The sequence below is a fragment of the Nothoprocta perdicaria genome, unplaced genomic scaffold (genome assembly GCF_003342845.1).
Source record: "Nothoprocta perdicaria isolate Ctin4 unplaced genomic scaffold, notPer1 scaffold_149, whole genome shotgun sequence".
Taxonomy (NCBI): Eukaryota; Metazoa; Chordata; class Aves; order Tinamiformes; family Tinamidae; genus Nothoprocta; species Nothoprocta perdicaria.
Genome location: NW_020454638.1, coordinates 239,420 through 258,522, shown reverse-complemented (window position 1 = coordinate 258,522; position 19,103 = coordinate 239,420). Strand labels below are relative to the sequence as shown.

At 40.7% G+C, this 19,103-nt stretch overlaps 1 protein-coding gene across 18 annotated transcripts in view; it reads right to left on the bottom strand.

Moving 5' to 3' along the window:
• ANK2 (ankyrin 2) overlaps positions 1-19,103 on the bottom strand; it is a 165,828-nt gene that overhangs the window by 77,859 nt on the left and 68,866 nt on the right. For 11 of the 18 annotated variants that reach the window (XM_026034604.1, XM_026034607.1, XM_026034608.1 and 8 more), the window contains exons 10-22: positions 18,549-18,647; positions 17,178-17,375; positions 14,877-14,975; positions 14,612-14,710; positions 11,983-12,081; positions 11,168-11,365; positions 8,969-9,067; positions 8,382-8,480; positions 6,153-6,350; positions 4,880-4,978; positions 4,674-4,772; positions 1,939-2,037; positions 40-138 (exon numbers count right to left, since the gene is read on the bottom strand). In XM_026034604.1, coding sequence (XP_025890389.1) covers positions 40-138; positions 1,939-2,037; positions 4,674-4,772; positions 4,880-4,978; positions 6,153-6,350; positions 8,382-8,480; positions 8,969-9,067; positions 11,168-11,365; positions 11,983-12,081; positions 14,612-14,710; positions 14,877-14,975; positions 17,178-17,375; positions 18,549-18,647 — 1,584 coding nt within the window. The remainder of the gene's footprint in view (positions 1-39; positions 139-1,938; positions 2,038-4,673; positions 4,773-4,879; positions 4,979-6,152; positions 6,351-8,381; positions 8,481-8,968; positions 9,068-11,167; positions 11,366-11,982; positions 12,082-14,611; positions 14,711-14,876; positions 14,976-17,177; positions 17,376-18,548; positions 18,648-19,103) is intronic. The other 7 variants (XM_026034605.1, XM_026034606.1, XM_026034609.1 and 4 more) reach the window with 2 other exon arrangements.

Genomic DNA, 19,103 nt, shown 5'->3' with positions numbered 1-19,103 from the left:
CACTTAAAAGAGAGCTATTATAATGCATCTACAACTCACAGTTGTGGTGGTGGTAATCTCCTCCGTTACAACCTTCAGCGTGTCGACCACTGAGATGTAGCCCAGACGCCTTGCAATAGCTAAGGCAGTGTTGCCATTCTGAAGCGCAAAAGAGAAGGAGAGGGAGAGAGGGAGAGAGAGAAATGAGAGGGAGGATTGTGATGCGAACCAATGAGATCACTCTCAACACTGCATGAGCCAGCATTTCCATCCAAAACAAGGCACAGCCTAGGAAAATCACTGKTTTTTTTTCTACCATTACATCTGACTCTGTCTTTGTAACTTCTTTAAGACTATAGTCCTGATTACCATGGCAACACAACACACATCTGCCTGCTATTCAAAAAGGAAAAAAAAAATAAAAAAGCACACTGTATGCTTTAACCCTGAAGTAGTCAAATTGYAGTGTGCAGAATGTGTCTTGCCTGCAGAAGGTGATGATTTGTTTTGTATAAACAGCACTATATAAGGGGTATTCTTCTTAAAAAGAAAGTATTTTAAAATCTTACAGCTTCACTTTCAGTGGTAATTGTTTAAATCTTTAGCAGATACAATGTTCCTTTGGGGAAACACAAAGTTACAATCATAGTCACCAGATACACTTGTATTCATCCTTATAAGCAACTATTTACCTAAGAAAAGTACAAAAAGCTAATACTAYAGCAAGCACTAAAGAAACCGACATAAGTCGTATGGTTTTGAGATTATTTTCCACTTTGTTGTTCAAATGCACATGACAAATGCACAACTCATCAACTGGACATTAAAAGGATAATTTATTAATTATTTAGGACTATTTTTTCTCCTTCATTATCTGAAGCATTAAAATAGTCTGAAACAGCTATTTGCACACTTAATTTTACAAACTTAGCTGTAAATGAATAGTGATTTACATTGCCATCTGTCTCACAGCATTTGCAATTCTGCTTGAATTGCCACAAAAAAAATAGTTCACAGTAACATAAGGCCATCTAAAATAGGTAGCTACATTAATGAACTTTCTTAATGAACAGAAGAAAAAAAAAAGTAACAGAAGCTGGTTAAATCAGAGATTTATGAGGATAAGTCTTCCCTGCCTTAAGGAAACTGTTCAGCCTAAGTGACCTCAGAAGCAGCTTGCGGTTCCTTGGCTCTGCACAGTGTGACAGTCTATGCTCCCCATGTCAGAGAACTGGCAGAGGGAAGGAAGGCTCACATTCCAAGCTTCTTTGTAAAGAGGTGCAAGCTGAATCCTTTTGTTTGATTTGACTGAAAAAGTGTTGACAAGCTGGAAGAAKCTTGCAAGGTAAATCTATGCCTCTGCAATGGAACTATTTGTTTTGTGGTGCCACTGTAGCGTGCAACCTGAGGACTTCTCTTTAGTGCTAGTTTCTGCAGAGAGGACTGAAAACAAGTAGACAGATCTTCAACTGAACACACTGAGTGAAGTATATATACATATAAAGTGCAATCAGCAAAGATGCTTTGAGATGGCATTAACATCAGTGAGCATAGTAGGAACTTGAAACAGACTTCCTGTAAACAGAGGGACATGCACTTGGGTCCAAGTCTTCAAAGAAAGTCAAGCTCTCAATCAGGTCCCTATTTTATATATATTTTACATGTACAGATAGAAAAGTTGAGTCAGAGGAAACTGAATAAATACAGCACAATTAGTTGTGGCCAGTCTGCCACTGCATCATGGAATTAAGTTCCCTCATTTCACGTCTAATTTGATGCGCAATGAATTACAGTTGATCTGTGCTACCTTAAGAGCATGAAGGAAAGGAGAGGAAGTTACATTTGCACATCTGACAACCAGCTGTATGAGAAATACTAAAACTCAGGATTGTTCTCAAACCCCAAAACATAAAGAAAAGAACCATGTAGGGAAGTCCCACAGGTACTTCACAGACTTACAGAGGTGATAGCATTGGGCTTGGCCCCATGTTGGAGAAGAACATTGATGATGTGAGTGTGGCCTTGCTGAGCAGCTTGGTGCAGAGGGGTGTATCCATTCTGTTGTTGACAGTGGTTACCATAAAAGCAAACAAACAAGAAGCACCAGCAATTAGATTAGATGCTTCATTCTGCTTCCTTCTCCTGAGACATTTGAATAAAAAATTTATGCCAGCAATTTACCCCAAGATAATAAATCTTCAGCAACAATAGCACTCCCTCTCCAAATTAATGAAAACATAAAACTGACAAATTATCTTACAATATAAGAAATTTTGGGAAAGGCACATAATACCCCATTCCTCAAATCAGAGACAAGGGCAAGTAGTCATGGTAAAGTTAAGATTGCATGCAGAGAACGTTTTTTCTTCCTCTCAGATCTCACTTTTTAAAAGGAAGCCAAAGACTTGACTTAAAAGTATTTGAGTCAATTTAATACATATATAATTTAACAGTGACGATTGAGTCCACTTGCTCTTTAAAAACCACAAAAGTCATACCAAACACAAACATCAATCAATTTTAGCTTTACTTTGCCTTTAAATGCCTACCCAAGCTATAAATACCCTGAAAAATACGTACATACTGTCTGTGCTAATCAACATGTTAAAACCTGTATATTATCAGCTCCAGTGATTCATTCAGATGTTACGCAATAAAGAAACAGAGCCAGAGTAACTCCAGCTAGTTGACTGGAGATGATATTGTGCAAGTCCAGTCAGGCAATTCATTTATAACTACAGTTAGCTTTTAAAGCAAGCAGAGAATAAACAGGAAGAACACACCAAACTGATTCCCCTGTACACACACTTAAAGCCTGGGGGCTTCATAGTGACCTTTGGGGCTTCAGTAACACACTAAGATTTATCTCTTTTCTAGGTGAATGGATGGATACGTGTAACACTTTATGCTACTAGCTAAATGGTGATAATTATTCAACTATTTAAATAACCAGTTTATTTASAACTGTTAAAATTCTTCAATTACAGACACAGGCTACTAAGAAATTAATGTGGGATCTTACTGTAGGSTATTGCATGCACAGTAAATTTATTTTTGTTACTTAAGTATCAATAAAATCCTTTAAAATAGAGTTCGGACATGATTTTTCACTGGAGACAGCACAAAGCATCCTGCAGGCTTTCTCTATTTAAAGAACTGGCTGCAAATAGGTTATTTATTCTCTAACACGCCTATCCTGAATCCAGCCAAAACTCTTTAAACTGAGTCAAGAGTACTGCATGACACAGTGCCAGGATTTCTAATGGCACCCTTGACAGGTTTTTTTTGGAGAACCACTGCACCATACTGTCATATCAGTCACTGTCATTCTGTTGGCAATATAAATCAACTTGTTGATTTTAATGAAATGATTGTTAACTAAGTGAAATAGAACTAGAGTTGGAACCAGGTCCATTGTGTCCAGTGACCCCTTAATCATGGAATAAGCTCTTAATACTAAGAAGCAAATACATCACTGTAACTAGACTCAGCTGAATGTCTTGGCAGCTAACCTTTGGATCCTGCTAATGTCTGCTTTATCAATGCATATCAGCTGCYTTTCTAATAGTATTGCCAGTACTTTGGGAATCTCTTTTTTTTAACCACTGGTTTTGGATGACTGCACACGGGATGGGTCAGCATGACTCCCGTCAGACTTCTATGTATTTATTTTACTAACTGCAGCTTACCACGTTCAGCTTAGACTGCTGTGATGAAACAGTTCTAGACTGAGAAATAGATCAAACCCATAGGTCACGGCTGGGGACAGAGGAGCTGGTTGCAAAGCTCAGCAGATTGCATGTCAGTATTTGAAATCCTAGTCAAATTACAAAGTGTGTCACTAGAACTATCAGTGGATTTAGTCCTTCATAATGTAGTGAAGACATCAAGAATTTAGTGAGGATCTAGTTTTTGACTGAGGCCAGTTTTACCACATCTGAAGTCTCACAGTTCCTGAGGTAGCCTTCTCTCTCTGATAAGGGTGATGTGAAGACATCTGGGATGCAACTCACCGTTGCAGTTATCAAAACCTCACTTCCTGATACAAATGCATCACATGGCCTTTTCACATGCCAGTTTATATTGGAAGAAACTACTGAAGTTAGTGGATTACATTCAGACCTTCCTGCAGGCAGTGCGGCCCAGTTCAATAGAACTGATCAGTAAGAGCATATCCTTCTCCTCCTCAGCTCTGCCTTCAATAAGCTGTACTCCTTCACTGCAGCTGTCTCCTCTCCCAAGTTCATGCCACCCACACTCTTCTCGGCTGTAACTCTTCCTACTCCATGTCCCATCAGATTAGGGAGAACTTGGCACTAGTCCCAAAGTCTCTGAATTGTTGTTTACTAGTCTGGCAGCATGCTGGTGTTCATACTGGTGTAAAATAAGTCTAATTAAAATGAAAAAGCAAACTTGCTGTTTTAATTGCAAGTAAAAATAAAATTGATTCTCTATCTCCCTCTTACACACACCCAAAGAGTTAACTGATCTAACTTCCTTTAGTGAACACTTCCCACTGAGATATAGCAGACAGAAAGCATTTCACTGCCACTAAAATCCAACAGATGTTGACACCARCTACACATGAAAAAATCATAAATTGCCTGCTGAAAAGGACACCTCGTGGTATGTATTGGTACTGCAGGGTTGCCATGTCTAATAAGGGGTAAAACAAGCAATGAAAAATKCTTTACCTTTGTTTTAGCATTAACATTCGCTCCCTGCTTGAGAAGGAAATTCACCATTTTGATGTTTCCGTAGTGACATGCCACAATTAAAGGTGTATAGCCCAGCTACAATAGAATAACAGAGTAAGTAAAACTACACGTTCAGGGGAAGATTCCTATAAAGTCATAGCACCTTTTGGCAAACTGGAGACAGTAGCCACTCCATGAGTTACCTTTGTCTGAGCATCCTGGTTGGCACCATGTTTTGTCAGTATTTCAGCTACATTTACTTTATCCCCTTGAGCTGCAAGGTGTAAAGATGTCAGTCCAGTCTAAAGATGCAAAAGAAAATAAATAATAATAATAATTAACAACTGAATGGTCCTACTGGAATGACAGGAAATAGATTTAGATATTCTCATTTTCTCATCTGTAAAACAGGAGAAGATTCTAAATCAGATTTTACATATCACCACCACTGGAGAATCTAAGGATACCATTTATGAAGTGAGAAGCACATTTACCATCCTTCCCACTCCTCAGACAAAAGGGAGAACCTTGATGACTGCAGGCACAAGTCAGAATGAAGAAAACTCCAAATAGATCCCATTCAAAAAATCCAAGGAAATGGATGCAACTTTTTAGTAAAAGCATGCAGTGATGCACAGAGCACTAGTCTGCCAACAAGGCAGGAAACATTTTATAAGAGAAATAAACCCTATTTTGTTTCACGTTGGTTAGATAGGATATTATATTAAAAATGAGAGCTTGAGCTCTCATTTTCACTTGATTGAGCAAAAGCTCCAGGGTTTTCATCTTAAGTTCCGTAAAGATAACTGCATAAAACTTGTGGCCTAGGAAGRCCTATGGTAATAGGGAATGTTTCGAAGAAGCACTTGATTTCCATGAAGTAGCTGCCACATGCAATCATCAAAATCCATGCATAAGAAAGTGTCACGGCTGACATAACCACTGAACTGTTCTTCACTGTAGCTCTCAGGTTTCTTACATATACTACAAGAACCTACACACTCCAGAAGTCCTCATCCTTTGTGTAAAATATGAAATTTAGAAAGCTTATGTGATAACACCAGAGGAGAGGGCAAGGCTGCTGCCCAGCAAAACTACTGCTGTCCTGCCTCCCTGAATGACTTAGCAACAACTTTCTCTTTCCTGTCTTCTCCCCTCTTTATAAATAAAGTTCTACCAGAGCTGGATGTTGCATCACTTTCCACTTGTAATGCCAAACAGATGCATCTCCCCTTGAGTACCACCCAGCATAGTTATTAATGACACAGTATAAGCTAACCAGTTAGTCTCCATCTGCCAACCCTAGATATTCTCTTCTCATCTTTACTACCCGCCTCTTGATGCTTCTGGAAATTCACAGAAACATACACAGAAGGAAGTGCAGACTTTCTGAGAATGTGAGATAAATCCTACAAAGCACTTTACATCTCACTGAACACTCCCACCATAGTACTTTGCCTTCTGTTGTTGAGTTACCTTTGTTGCCACGTGAATATTAGATCCTTTCTCCAAAAGCAAGTTCACCATGTCTGCATGACCTTCTTGGGAGGCCAAATGAAGCGGGGTCACACCCTGTTTAGTCAAAATGTTGGTCTCGGCCCCATAGTTCAACAGAGTGGTAGCTATCTGCATCTGATTTTTCTTGGCAGCGATGTGCAGAGGGGTGTATCCATTCTAACACCAGTCAGGAAAGCAAAATGAGAACAAGAAAGTTAACACAACAGCCTGTAAGCATATCAAGTCAGATGCCTAAACCAATATTTTTGTACGCTTCCCACTCTCCCAGAGTGGAGATTCATTATATTCTGAAGGCAAAACTTTTTCTAAGTGGCCTGACTCTTCTGTTGCTACGTCCATCTGCATTTTCTCCTTCCAAACTAGGACAAAGCTCCAGCTCACAGTACAGTTAATCAGATACTTTCAAATTACCCAGACTTTGACACCTATTTTTTTTTTAAATATCTTACGCTGTAAATATTCACTTTTGCCTGATGAATGACATTCTCTSTAGAAAGTGATGAGTGAAAACTCTTCACTCCGTTATGCTTTTTTCATTTGTGGGGAGATCTGTGTTTGCATGTGGCATTTTGGTACACGGGTCAGTCATGTTGCTGATGGAAGGAGTGCTTTTCAGTTCAAATTGACCATTTTAGCAAACTAGACATTTTCTGGCGAGAAGACKACTTCTCATTTTTAATTGCTTTGGAATGTCCTATGGGGGTAAGCTCTGGGTTATAAGCAGCAGCCTCTTGGAGGGGGGAAGGGAGGGGGCAGGGTTGGCTAGTTGGTCTGGAGTTTTAGGGAGTGGGGAAGGACGGGGAGAAGCTTGAAGCTATCATGTTACAATTCCAGCTTTTGCTACTTTCCAGAGGACAACAGTAAGAGCAGTTCTTATGTAATCAGCAAGAAGACAGACTACCTCTTTTTAGCAGCCTCTATATAATCAGCAGTCCCATACTGGTCAAAACATTCTGAAAACAGTAATATTTTTCCTGCTGTTTTTCTCTTTTAATAGTCTTTGCCTAACCTAGTGAGATCATCATACAATTCCTATTCACAGGAGAAATCCTGCAAATGCCTGCTCAGTTTCTAATAAACGGTTTCTGTTATGAGACAACRCTAAAGTGAGTTCCAACTATGATCAAAACTCATGGACACAGAAGCAGACTTACAGACACATGCATCTCTCTCTCCGTCTCTCTCTGTCTCTCTCTCTCTCYCCCTCCAAATGACCCCAAAGAATCACAGAAYGATTTATGCAGAAGATATCTGGTTACGATTTATGCAGGAGATATCTGGTTGAAACCAAAAACAACTCCCAAGTTGCATTCCATTGCTCAGAAACTTGCTTAGCCAAATTCCGAATGATTTGGTCGCCCCTCTAGGCAGCTTGTTCCCATGTTTGACCAGCCACAGGATGGAGATATCTTTCTTGGTATCTAACTGAAAATTTCCATGTTTCAACCTGCAACTATGGTCCTAAGACATCACATGCCCTCTGTCTCCAYGTCAAGCATCATCCCACTTAGGATGCACCCTTGGAGACTAAGCACTGCAGTAGCATATGCATCTGGTGAAGAGACTGCTTACTGCTTTCCAGCTCCATAGGGTAGGTGCGAGCTGAGAGCCAGATCTCCCTCTCACAAGGGATTTATACTCAGGTAACACTTGCAACCCTCCGTGAAGTTAACTACACTTGGCATATAAGAGGAGGCTTGTGTTCTGCAAGAAAATCACCAGTTCAGACTGCTTTAACCAGTCTACATTAAAAAAAAAACCAAGCCATTAACCCATAAATACACCGATTCAGCCACGCTGCTGCAAAGCAGAGTGCCATATGGTATCTGACAGAGAGAGCTGCTTGTCTGCTCATTGCACCTGACATGTCCTTAATTTTCCACAGAAAGGAACAGGTGGCGACAGGCATGAGTATCACCTGACAAGGTACCTGCACATCACTGTGTAGGTGATCAGCCTCCTCCCTAAATGCACGGTGCCTCCGCCCTCCACCAGGTACGCGCTGAAGAGTTCAGCGCTGAGGGAGCCCTGCCTGTTTCACCGCTCAGAGCTGAGGGCGCCCTGTTTCACCGCGGTTTGCCCCGCTGTGCCCGCAGGCGGGGAGGAGAAGGGAAGGGAGGGGAGGGGAGGGCAGCAGCGCGGGCAGAGGTGACGGTTGGCGGCCGTTGGCGGCGGTTGGTCGCTCACCTTGGCGGTGACGTGCGGGGAGGCGCCCCTCTCGAGCAGCAGCAGCGCCACCTTCTGGTTGTCGTAGTGCGTCGCCACGTGGAGCGGGGCGAGGCCGTTCTGCAAAGGGCCGTTATTGCGTTAGCGCCGCCGGGGAACCGTTAACGGGCGCTCGCTTTACGGGGCGAGGGTCGGGCGCGGGAGCGGGGTTCAGCCGGCGGTTAGTAGGCTGCGGTTAACGGGACGGAGCAGCAGCGGAGGGTACGTTTGAGCAGGCACCGCTGCGGCGCCGCTCCCCAGGCACGCAGCGGGTTTGGGCTACCACTCCCGCTGACCAGCAGTCCTCAGGAAAAGCACAGCCTGCCCCCACTGCGTTCAAATTACGATTTTCACAGCTTTATGGGCAGAGCACAGCATGCCTATCTACTAGGTAAAAATACACAAAGCAACCAACACTGTACATGCATTTCCCAAGACTAACATGCATCACCAAAGCCCTTGAGAGAACACCATAAAGCAAAGGTGACCACAGGAGAGCAGTTGCACCCCATTTTGCTAAGCCCATTCTGCACAGCAGCGCCCCAGTTTGCGAGCGCCCTGGGCGGTACCTTGCCAGCCGCGTCGGGAGACGCTCGGCGTTGCAGGAGCAGCTTCGCCACCTCCAGGCTCCCGTATTTGGCTGCCACGTGCAAAGGCGTGAATCCCTTCTGCAGGACAACAGGAGAGAACAGCAAGAGGTTGTGCTGGAAAACGATGCTGACARCTCTCAAGAACCACATCTAGGACTRCCAGTAAACATTACAGGCACTTAGGTTGCAACCTATGTCCTAACTGCTGGGGGGGTTTGTTGTTGTTGTTGTTTTCTCCCTTGCCCAGAATCAATAGCCATACCCAGAAATAGCATTTATCACTTGAAAACATTTTGAAAAGTGTGATGCACAAAACCACACCTTTTTCTTTTGTTCTTTCATACATACATAATGACAAGCTGGCAGACATTTCATCCGATACAGATTTCATGAGCAGAACACATTGTGTGGGCAATGAAGGCGCTCATTCCAATTTCTACTCAGAASAGGCTGCATTTCAAAATCAGTTTCATAATCATAGCTTTAAAAGTATTTCCCATATCAATTCTTGCCGGTTATGACAAARCCCCAACTAAATTTGTTGAGAAAAGCTCCAGAAATTGTGTCCTTTCTTTACTGATTTTGTTTAAGAATGATTTACATTCGATTTATGCTTTATATACAGCCACTAAGTTCTATCACAGTCTCTGAAATTCRAGTAAAGAGACTCATGCATGAGTCAAGGGCAGTGTTTAAAGGGTAATCCAGTAAGACTAAAAATAGTGTCTCTCTTTCTAAAGAGTCATTTTCATTAGTTTTAAAAATAGTTATCAGTGAAGCACAGACCAAAGACCATGTCAAACATGGTATTTACTTTCATGGCAAAAAAACTCGTGGATATCAAGACAGTAGATGGCAGACCACTCTGCTGTCCTGACAATAACCCCAAAGAGGCATCAGGTCCTGTTTGCCTGACACAAGTGATGTCTAGTGTTTATTTTCATTGTTGTTTTATTAAATTAATCCCACTTTCAGAGTTTTACGTAAGGGAATCTCAAATGTTTTCATCTCATAAATCACAGGTTAATAGAGGGATTATCTAGTGAAATRTATCGTTCATATTCATAATTATAGAATGTTCTTGCCATAAAGCTRTTGCCATAAAGCAATATTGAAAATTAAGGAAGTACTTAGTGTATTTTTAGCTATTTTAATGTGATTTAACAGRCGGATAAAAGGAGAACAGTAAGCAATCCCAGTAATTTGTGGATGAGAATTCGACAATCACAGGTTTAGTCTTCTAAATCATGGAAGACATTCCATTTTTCAAAAACGTTTTAAGCTCCAATTGTAAAATCAGGGGGGCAAAATCAGAAACGACGTTTAGATCTTTAGCTCTAAAACTATAGTGAAAATCACTTAAATCACTTGTGATMAATTTGGAAAAGATATCTTGGCACACTCTATTCACAATATCTGTTTTTTAAGTGCTCATCACTATTTGGAACRCATTGGTAATCAGGTTGAGCTAACAAAACAAATAATTCCACAGTATGTTTCTTTTATAACCCTAGGGGAAAAAAAAAAAAAAAAGCAAAGCATATTGTGTCTTATGATACATCATTTACATCTCATTTGATCATATGATACATCTCATTTATAGAAACACTGAAAATAGATTTAGAGTTAGCTGAGACTGGACAGATGCTAAACTGTATCAGTGAATTTCTCTCAGCTAATAGAGACCAGAATTGTTTACATAAACAGAATATTGAGAGACATGCAGGCCTGTTTACACAGAAGTATTCAGCTTAATTTTCCCCACATCTGCATTCTCTATTTTGAAACTTTCAGAAAGAAGAAGAAGAAGAAAAAAAAAAAAAAAAGAAGGGAGAAGAAAAAAAAAAAAATAGCCCTACCTGTAACACAATGGGAAGGACCAAAATCAGGACTTCATGGGAGAGAGAGGAATCAAGGCTTCAGGTACATGTTAAATCTATTGAAAGTATGCACTTACAACCTGCTTTTGGCTCTAGTGGGAACTCAACCCCCAGCTTCAGATGATGGCAAGATATTTTAAAAGCGATTAATTCCAGATACGTTTATTCAGCCTATTTGCTTCCTGCTAATTAAACAACAAGAGCCGGAAAACTAACTCAGTTTCTCAGTGAGAGCCTGGAGCAGGTCACTCCCTGGGCACTGCCTACCAGAGCACAGGCACAGAGCGTTTTGTCTTACTTTGGTGGACATGGAGTGCGAGGCGCCTGCCTCCAGGAGCACCGAGGCGACGTCCACCTGGCCCTCCCGGGCAGAGATGTGCAGGGGGGTGTACCCGTTGGTCGTGGCCGCGTCGGGGTGCGCCATGTGCTGCAGCAGAAGTTGGACGATCTCCGTTTTACCCAGGCGAGAGGCAATGTGCAGCGGAGTCTGTTCTTCCTACAACTCAAATGGGGTACGTAATTACCACAGGCAGAACCATCCTGACCATCAGACGCTGGGGAGTTCCTGCCGATCTCTCTGTGCATTTTTCTACATGCTTTCATCAGAAATCAAACTAAGAGACAGCACAAAAACTAACAAATAAAAAGTACTAAAGGAACAACCTGTAAAACTAATTTCTGGGTTTAGCTTCAGCGTTTTTTTTTTTTTTCTCCCCCCTCTCACTGGGAAGGCAGATAGTTGACATCGCTGTGAGCACCACTTGCTTTCCTTGGTATTCTTAATTTTTTGTAGAACAGCTGCACTTTGCTTGACAAACAGTCCCTTTGGGCACTCTGTGCTAGCTGTTATCAGAACCTCCAGTGTTTGGTTTTAGGACACTTCTGTACAATCCTTGCTAGGAAAAAAGTAGCCAATACTATTCGGAGCCAGACACCATCTACTTGGATGAACTGCACACAAATAAGCTACCTTACAGAATGGTATATAGATGTACTTCCTGTTGAATCCATAGATCAAATGAAAATGAAATTGAAAATAAAAATGAATTCTTAACCCAACTGCTCCAGACACATTTTGGAGAAAGCGAAAGAAGTTGCAGAGAGGCCACCTACCCTAGCTCGGGCGTCCACCAGCGCCCCATTTCTCAGGAGACAGCGAACCACTTCCACCTGCCCAGCACGGGCAGCCATATGAAGTGCGGTTTCTCCACGCTGCAGAAAAGCAAACATGTTTCAGTGACCTAAACCTCATGGAACAAAGAAAGCTCAGATTTTATAAGTTTCACCCACTGCAACTTGAGRAGAAAAATCACACTTCTGCCAGATATGAATCTGGCTGTTCATGCTCAATATCTGTGCATTCAGGACAGTCACTGGCCCTAGGTACTATATGAAAATCCTTGCTTTATTGCAGTCATTAAAATCAGATTTCTATTCCAGTAAAAATGCAAATTCATATTTGGTATGAATTTCACACATATTCACATTATAGTGTGAAAATGATGCAAAAACACGTCCCACCTGAGAACACTCAATCCCCAAATAGTCCTAAGAAATTCTGCCCTACGGACATCCCTGGTGACCTACATTCCTCAACCCTCCACATCACAGCACGTCAGCTTGTGCCACACGGGAAATAAGAGTATATTGAGCCTGTCTCTTTCAAGCAATCGTGAGGCACATAAGCCTCAAGATGGAAGGGGATATTTTTCCAGAYGGTCTCTTCCTGCCTGCTGTGCGGAGCTGGCAGCTTTAGGTGGCCTTGCAATGGCCGTGCACAAGGAACCAATGTGTAAAATCTGTGCTAAGCAACATGGTTGTGTCTGTGGGCTGAGACATGAATCTTGGCTTCAGGCTTTCCTAGCCCAAAGAATTTAAGGAGGAATATGAATTTAAGAAGTTTGACTGACACAATCTGGAAATTTAGATCAGGATAACGAACTGCAGATGGTACATTCGAATTATTTACTTTTGCACTAGTTTTCAAAAGAATGCTGAAAATGGGCCATCCTTGGTGACAGAGCTCCTGGTTCAATTCTGCACTGTTCAACACCTCTTGAGGACACCCTCCTCTAAGGGCATTCAAAGGACCAGCCAAGTCCTCGTACAATTCACCTATACATTACATGATTCATTAGGTAGTGGAATAGTTCAACAGCCATGAGCTCTATATTTATATGTTTTGTTATGACAATACAGCAGGACTCAAGACTTCTTTGCGCCAAGAGTTCAATCTAAAACACCCCCACCGTCAACATCTTATGCATTAGGCACCAGTTTCTCTCTAGACTTTTCCTGTACAGATGTAGCAAAAGTAGTGACTCAGTTTTAGCCTCCATYATGAACTTTTTAATTCACAGCAAACCTGCCTCCCCGGGAGTTTATTTGTTTACACTAATTTAAAATTAACATTGTATTACCAGCTGTGTTTAGTGAGTAGGCAACAATCAARAACCCAAAGCTCTAATTAAAAATTTTAATATAGAAATTTGTCTATATAAATTTTACTACCTGTGGAATGAGATGTTTAAAATGCAAATAAGTTTTACGGTTTACACCCTTTAACGATCAAATTTCTGCTCTGGACTTTGAATTAGCAARGCAATTTAGCCTCTGGAAACAGTAACTCAACAGGGAACTTCAGCTTACAAAGCAMAAGCCAAGACACCTGGGTAGCACAAATTATAGTGTTAAATTTTGCATACAAATGTCCAGTAACACCACTATGACATTTTTTATTGCTTCCACAGGAATTTCTTGTTGGTTTCCATATTATTAACTACATTTGAATATAAACATTGCCAAAACATAAAAACAGGAACAGATTTTGTCAAAACTAGTCTGTTCCAGTAACTCAAGTAGAAAATTCAGAGTTTTGTTGAACATTGTTATGAGGTCACCTATAAGATTTTTCAAATCAAGAGAAACTGAGAGGTCCAACAGATCCTAATTACTCACTGATTTGTTTTGTTGGGAGAATATATTGCTAACTTGGCTTTCCGGTAAAATCTCCTTGCAAAGTAAAGACAGTTGTGAGCTTTTTATTTATAATATCAAATTTAATCAGCAGTGTATCTGTGAAACTCAACTCAGGAAGCCATCATGTTCTTTTTACTGCCATCATTCTTGGTAACTAAGCTATTGGTATACAAACATTGATTTCTATGGTAAGTCAGGTTCTGCATTATGTGTTACCTCCCAAAGGTCACTTTTTTTTTTTTTTTTTTTTTTAATAGACTTAAATATGCTCTTTAGAAAGGCACCAATTCCCAGAATTTCCTGTTAAAGGAACATCTTGCATTTAACATTTTTATTTTCTCAATAATTAGTTTTATGCATTTTACATACTTTCACTCACACAAATGACAATTTCATGGCAGCAAACGGAGCTGTGCAGGCAGAAGTCAGAGTCATTAGAATTTATTTCATCATTCAAAACTGATGAAATTGAATCTTCTGTATGACTCAGTTTACATTGAGTTTTGATGATTTRCTTGTCTTTAAGGAATACTTCATCTACGTAAGCATTCATGAGGAACACACAAAGCCCCAAACAGCTTATGGTGCCTGTACAATAGCCATTCCCACCCCACCTCTACTGTTTGGGAAAGGCACTAGGATAACTCATCCTAAATTTGTAACTACTTATGATAAAAATGAGACCTTTGGCTGAACACAGAGGAGGCCAGCCTCCTGCTATATGAGCTATCACACAGATGACTCTAGTCCAAGCCATACTCACAATGTTAGTGACATCGGGAGAGGCTCCGTTCTGCAGCAGGAGGAGGACTATGTTCAAGTGGCCCATAAATGCAGCCACGTGTATTGGTGTGAGGCCCGACTGCGAAACAAAGCAAGAGCAGTTTTACTCCTCTGCATGGGGCATAGGGAAGAGGCTTCTTCGTTTAAGGAAAGTGAAATACGAGGCATGATAAGAAAAAGAAAAAAGGAAGTAAAAAAGGAGAGAGCAAAGGAAAGTTTCTTCATGATACGGAACGTTTTTCTACCTCTGTTATAGCCTGGATTGAAGCCCCATATTTCACCAGGAGTTCCATGACTTTGATGCGATTTTTCTTGCAGGCAATGTGCAGTGGAGTAAAACCATTCTGTGCAAAAGACAGTTATGTTAGTCAAAAACATGCAGCTACACTTTCCACACAGCTCTACGTGAGCACACTGAAAGCATAAGCGTTAGAATATCCAAAGCAGCTCTTCTTTGGAGACTCTATAGGTTATGAATTATAGACATCTCTTCCTAGCGGTGGGAGACAGAACACAGCAGTGCCAATCCTTCCTTCTTAGAGACAGGAGAGAAGGCAAACTTCCACCTCTGGAAATCAGATACAGCCTGTTCAAACTTGAAAGTATGCATGTGGGTGTGTATGTTCAAGACAGTGCAATTGCATGCACTGTCATCCATATATATCATCCATTTAAGACTTAGACATCCCTCTCTAAAGTGCAAAACATTTCTCCAGATGCTGCCTCGTCTTCTCATTTGACTTCATCTTATAAGCTAAGTATCTACTTATTTATTTATGCATTYATCTTTAGTACACTTAATGCATAAATGTTTGCATATTTGTATATTCTGTGAGGTATCTTAAATTAATAATCACTTCTTCAGCTGTTTCCYTAGACAAAGTGTTTGGTCTTTAAGTATCTGCATCTCCCCTTCACTTATTCCTGCCCTGATGAGTCTGAAGGCATCGTAAGCAAGATATGAGCACTCATCTGCATTAAAACTAAATAGAGCATGAACAGAAACTTCTTAAATCAGGCCTTCAACCTAACACTACAGTTTTAATATTGCACATAAGATCAGCAAATATTCATTTCTTTGGAAACGCTCAGTCAATAAGACTGAGGTATTTCCAATACAGTATGTCTTCATACCATATACTATACCACATCTCCTAATACCAGCTGTTTTTACATACAGTTATAGCTAACACAGGTTAAGTGCATAACTAAGAAGCTAAGCAAGTAAACATGTTCTTTTTTAAGTGAGATGATTTAAAAGTATCACTTCTCAGCTGTTAATAAAAAAAAAATCAAAATAAAATTCAGTACTTCTGTGTGAATTTTTTTTGTGAAAAGGACAGGTAACATTTTGTTAACTGGTGCATTTTCTAGTGAAAAGGATCAATATTGCTATACATTCAATCAGAAGCAAAAGAAAAGGACAAACAAAAATTAGGTGGCCTTGAAGTAGGAGAGCAGGAAGGCAGTGGCCTGAGATCCTTCTCCTTTTGTTTCAGGACTGCTGTTTCTCAGGGAGGGAATGAAAGACAAAAGGAGAAGAACAAAAGACATATTTCTGGTCAAGAAAGGAAAGAATCAAGATGTGGGGGCTAGTACATATATAGTATGTGTGAGTAGCTGAGGAAAGCACAGTTATAGGGTGATGGAAAGGCTGTAGTGTAAAACTGAGCATAAGGATTTAAAAGGTACAGAGAAAAAGACCAACCAAATGGTATGGAAAAAGTCTGACCAAGAGAACTGTATGACCAGGATGCAAGAGGAGTTAAGGAATTTGAGAGTAAACAGGCCAAAAAAAATGACATGGCAGAAGATTTGGGCAGTAAAAAAGCCAGTTCCAAGCAGGCAGTGAAGCAGGAATTTCTTGTAATGGGGAGACAGTTGACAAAACAAATTCAAGGTTGTCTCAGAGGCAAGAAGCTGGGGAAGACATAAGAGTGGCCTGCAGTGAAAGCTCTGTAGAAGCATCAAATACTGGAGGCAACTGCAGAATTCTTGCCATCCATATGTATCTTAAGTGCCCACCATCTCTCTCCTTCCCACACTGAGTTTAACACATTGTTATTATTTCAGGTTCTATTCAAATAATAGTTCATGGGCATGCTTCCCATGAGAAAAAAAATGGCAATCATTCCAGACAGATTAAAGGCTCTTGAAAGCTTTATATATTCCCAAAGCCAAAACTAGATTTTTTTTTCAGTTAGGAGATGACAGTCAGATCAATGAAAGAAAGGGTCAGACGTCTTCCTGACATCATTTAGCTTACTGATTCAGTGGAAATTTTTGAAAAATCAATTGGGTATCATAGCATGCTGTTAGCAGTAACAGTGTGTAAGATAAAAATCAGAACCATTTCTACCTGAAGCTAAGAACTCTTGTGTTTCCAAACCTGATACTATAAACAAGAACCCCTAATGATATGGGGGGCACTCTCCTGGCAGCATATAGACATGACAAGTGGCAGAATTTCCACTTAGCTTTGCTAATAAGTGCTACTCATCAGCCCTTAACAGTTTTGCTACATCACCCAGGCAGAGCAGGTTTACCAGGGCCCGGGCATTGGGATTTGCTCTCTTGTCCAGGAGGAGCTTGGTGACACGGTAGTGGCCGCAGTGCGCGGCCACGTGCAGGGCGGTCAGGTAATCCAGCGTGACGTCGTCGACCGGAGCCTTGTGCTGCAGGAGATGCTTGACACACTCCACGTGGTCCCCCTGGGCCGCCATGTGGAGCGGAGAGAGTCCATTCTAGGGCAAAAGAAGGCAAAAGTGTCATTTCTGGCACCTCTTCCTTAGGTGGTGGCACACATAGTAAGAGATCCACATTGAGTTTAAAGAAAACTTGTCCCTGAAGCAGGGCCACATCTGAGCTAAGGACTAGGAGAAAAACTGAAAAAGATTATGCCCATTTCAGCTAATGCAGGTGAATTGAAGTCTGAAGTCCAAAATGTTGAAGTCTGTGGACAGTAGATTTTTCTTTTTCTTTTCTTTCTTATGAAAATATTTGTATTATTTACATATTCATCCGCCTCCAATTTGGAATCACCTGTTTCAATAAGACTGTCTTAAAATCTGTTTTCATTTTATATGCAATTTGATATTTAGAAAACATTGCATATTTAAAGACAGACTGTAATTGTGCAGACTTCAACTGGAAACTGATTTGGTCTAATCAAACTTGCTGATCATTTATCATCTAGAAAGAGAAATTATTCACTGGCCAGGTCTGCTCTGCTCAAACTGCAAGACACTGAGGACGTCCAGATTCTTTTGTCACTCTTGATCTTCCAGGCATGCAATTCCAATATTCTATGTCATTGTTTCCCAGCTATTGATAACGTCTGTCTTGGCCAGACACTCTGAGACCTACTAATGTGAAGTGCTGCACATCAGGGCTTAGAGTATTATATGACAAATGCCTTTCACTGATTGAACTCAAAGGGCAGTATTTCTAACAAATGCATTCATCTTGAGCATATGCTTTTAAAAAACTACTGGGAAAACTGACATCATTTTCAAAGTCCATTAAAAAAATCAGGAAAAGATGTAACCCATAGCATATAATTAACTCATATGAAGGATCAGCAAATATACACAGGGAATCTCACAGGAGTGCCTGACCTAACTTTCCAGTCTGTGTTTCCAGTAGTTTTAAAAGCCACAGAATTTAAGTATTTGCAACCAGATTATGCATTTATTTTTATACTATAGAGGTGGAGATATGTTTTGATTTACATATTGGAAAATGATGGTCCCTTATTGTATAAGAAAACCTTATTTTTGGATCATTCTACCCATTACTATATTCCCTCCGGAAGGGAAACAACGTTCCTGTCTTATTCCCTGTCCTTTCAGTAACATTGAAAATTCTTTGGAAAGTTGCACAGAGCTGTTAACATGTTTTTCTAATAAGGCACACACCTTGGTCCTCGCAAGCAGTGGGGCACCTCGTTCCAGAAGCAGCTCCACAACTTGGTCATGTCCACTTCTTGCAGCACAGTGGAGTGGTGTGAGTCCATCCTTAAAGCAAAGGAAGGGAAAGTAAACAAGCACATCCGTAGCTCTACCACCACCCTTTTCTTTTTGGACTCTTAACTGAATTGGCTCAACTGCATGAAGTTTCCCTTCTATCATTCCTTACAYTTGTGAAGGACACTCTAAGAGTGCAGTTTCAGAGAGAAAGTCCATTGTATGTAGAAATAAACAATCAAAAACCAAGTGTGCATGCGCTGTCTCCTTCCCTCCTTCTCTGCAGGGCTTTGAGATTGCATTGCCTCTCCCCTGCTAGCGTGGGTTGGGCTGAGGATGCTTGTTAACCAACCCTTGTCCTTGGGATTTTTTTTGATGCAGGGATGAAACAGGAAAAGTCCGTGCTAGAAAATTTATTCCAGAATGTATTGCATTTCTAAAACAAGCAGCAAGAGAAAGAAGATTTTAAAGCAGAGAGAAAAAGAAGGAGAGAAAAAAAAAAAAAAA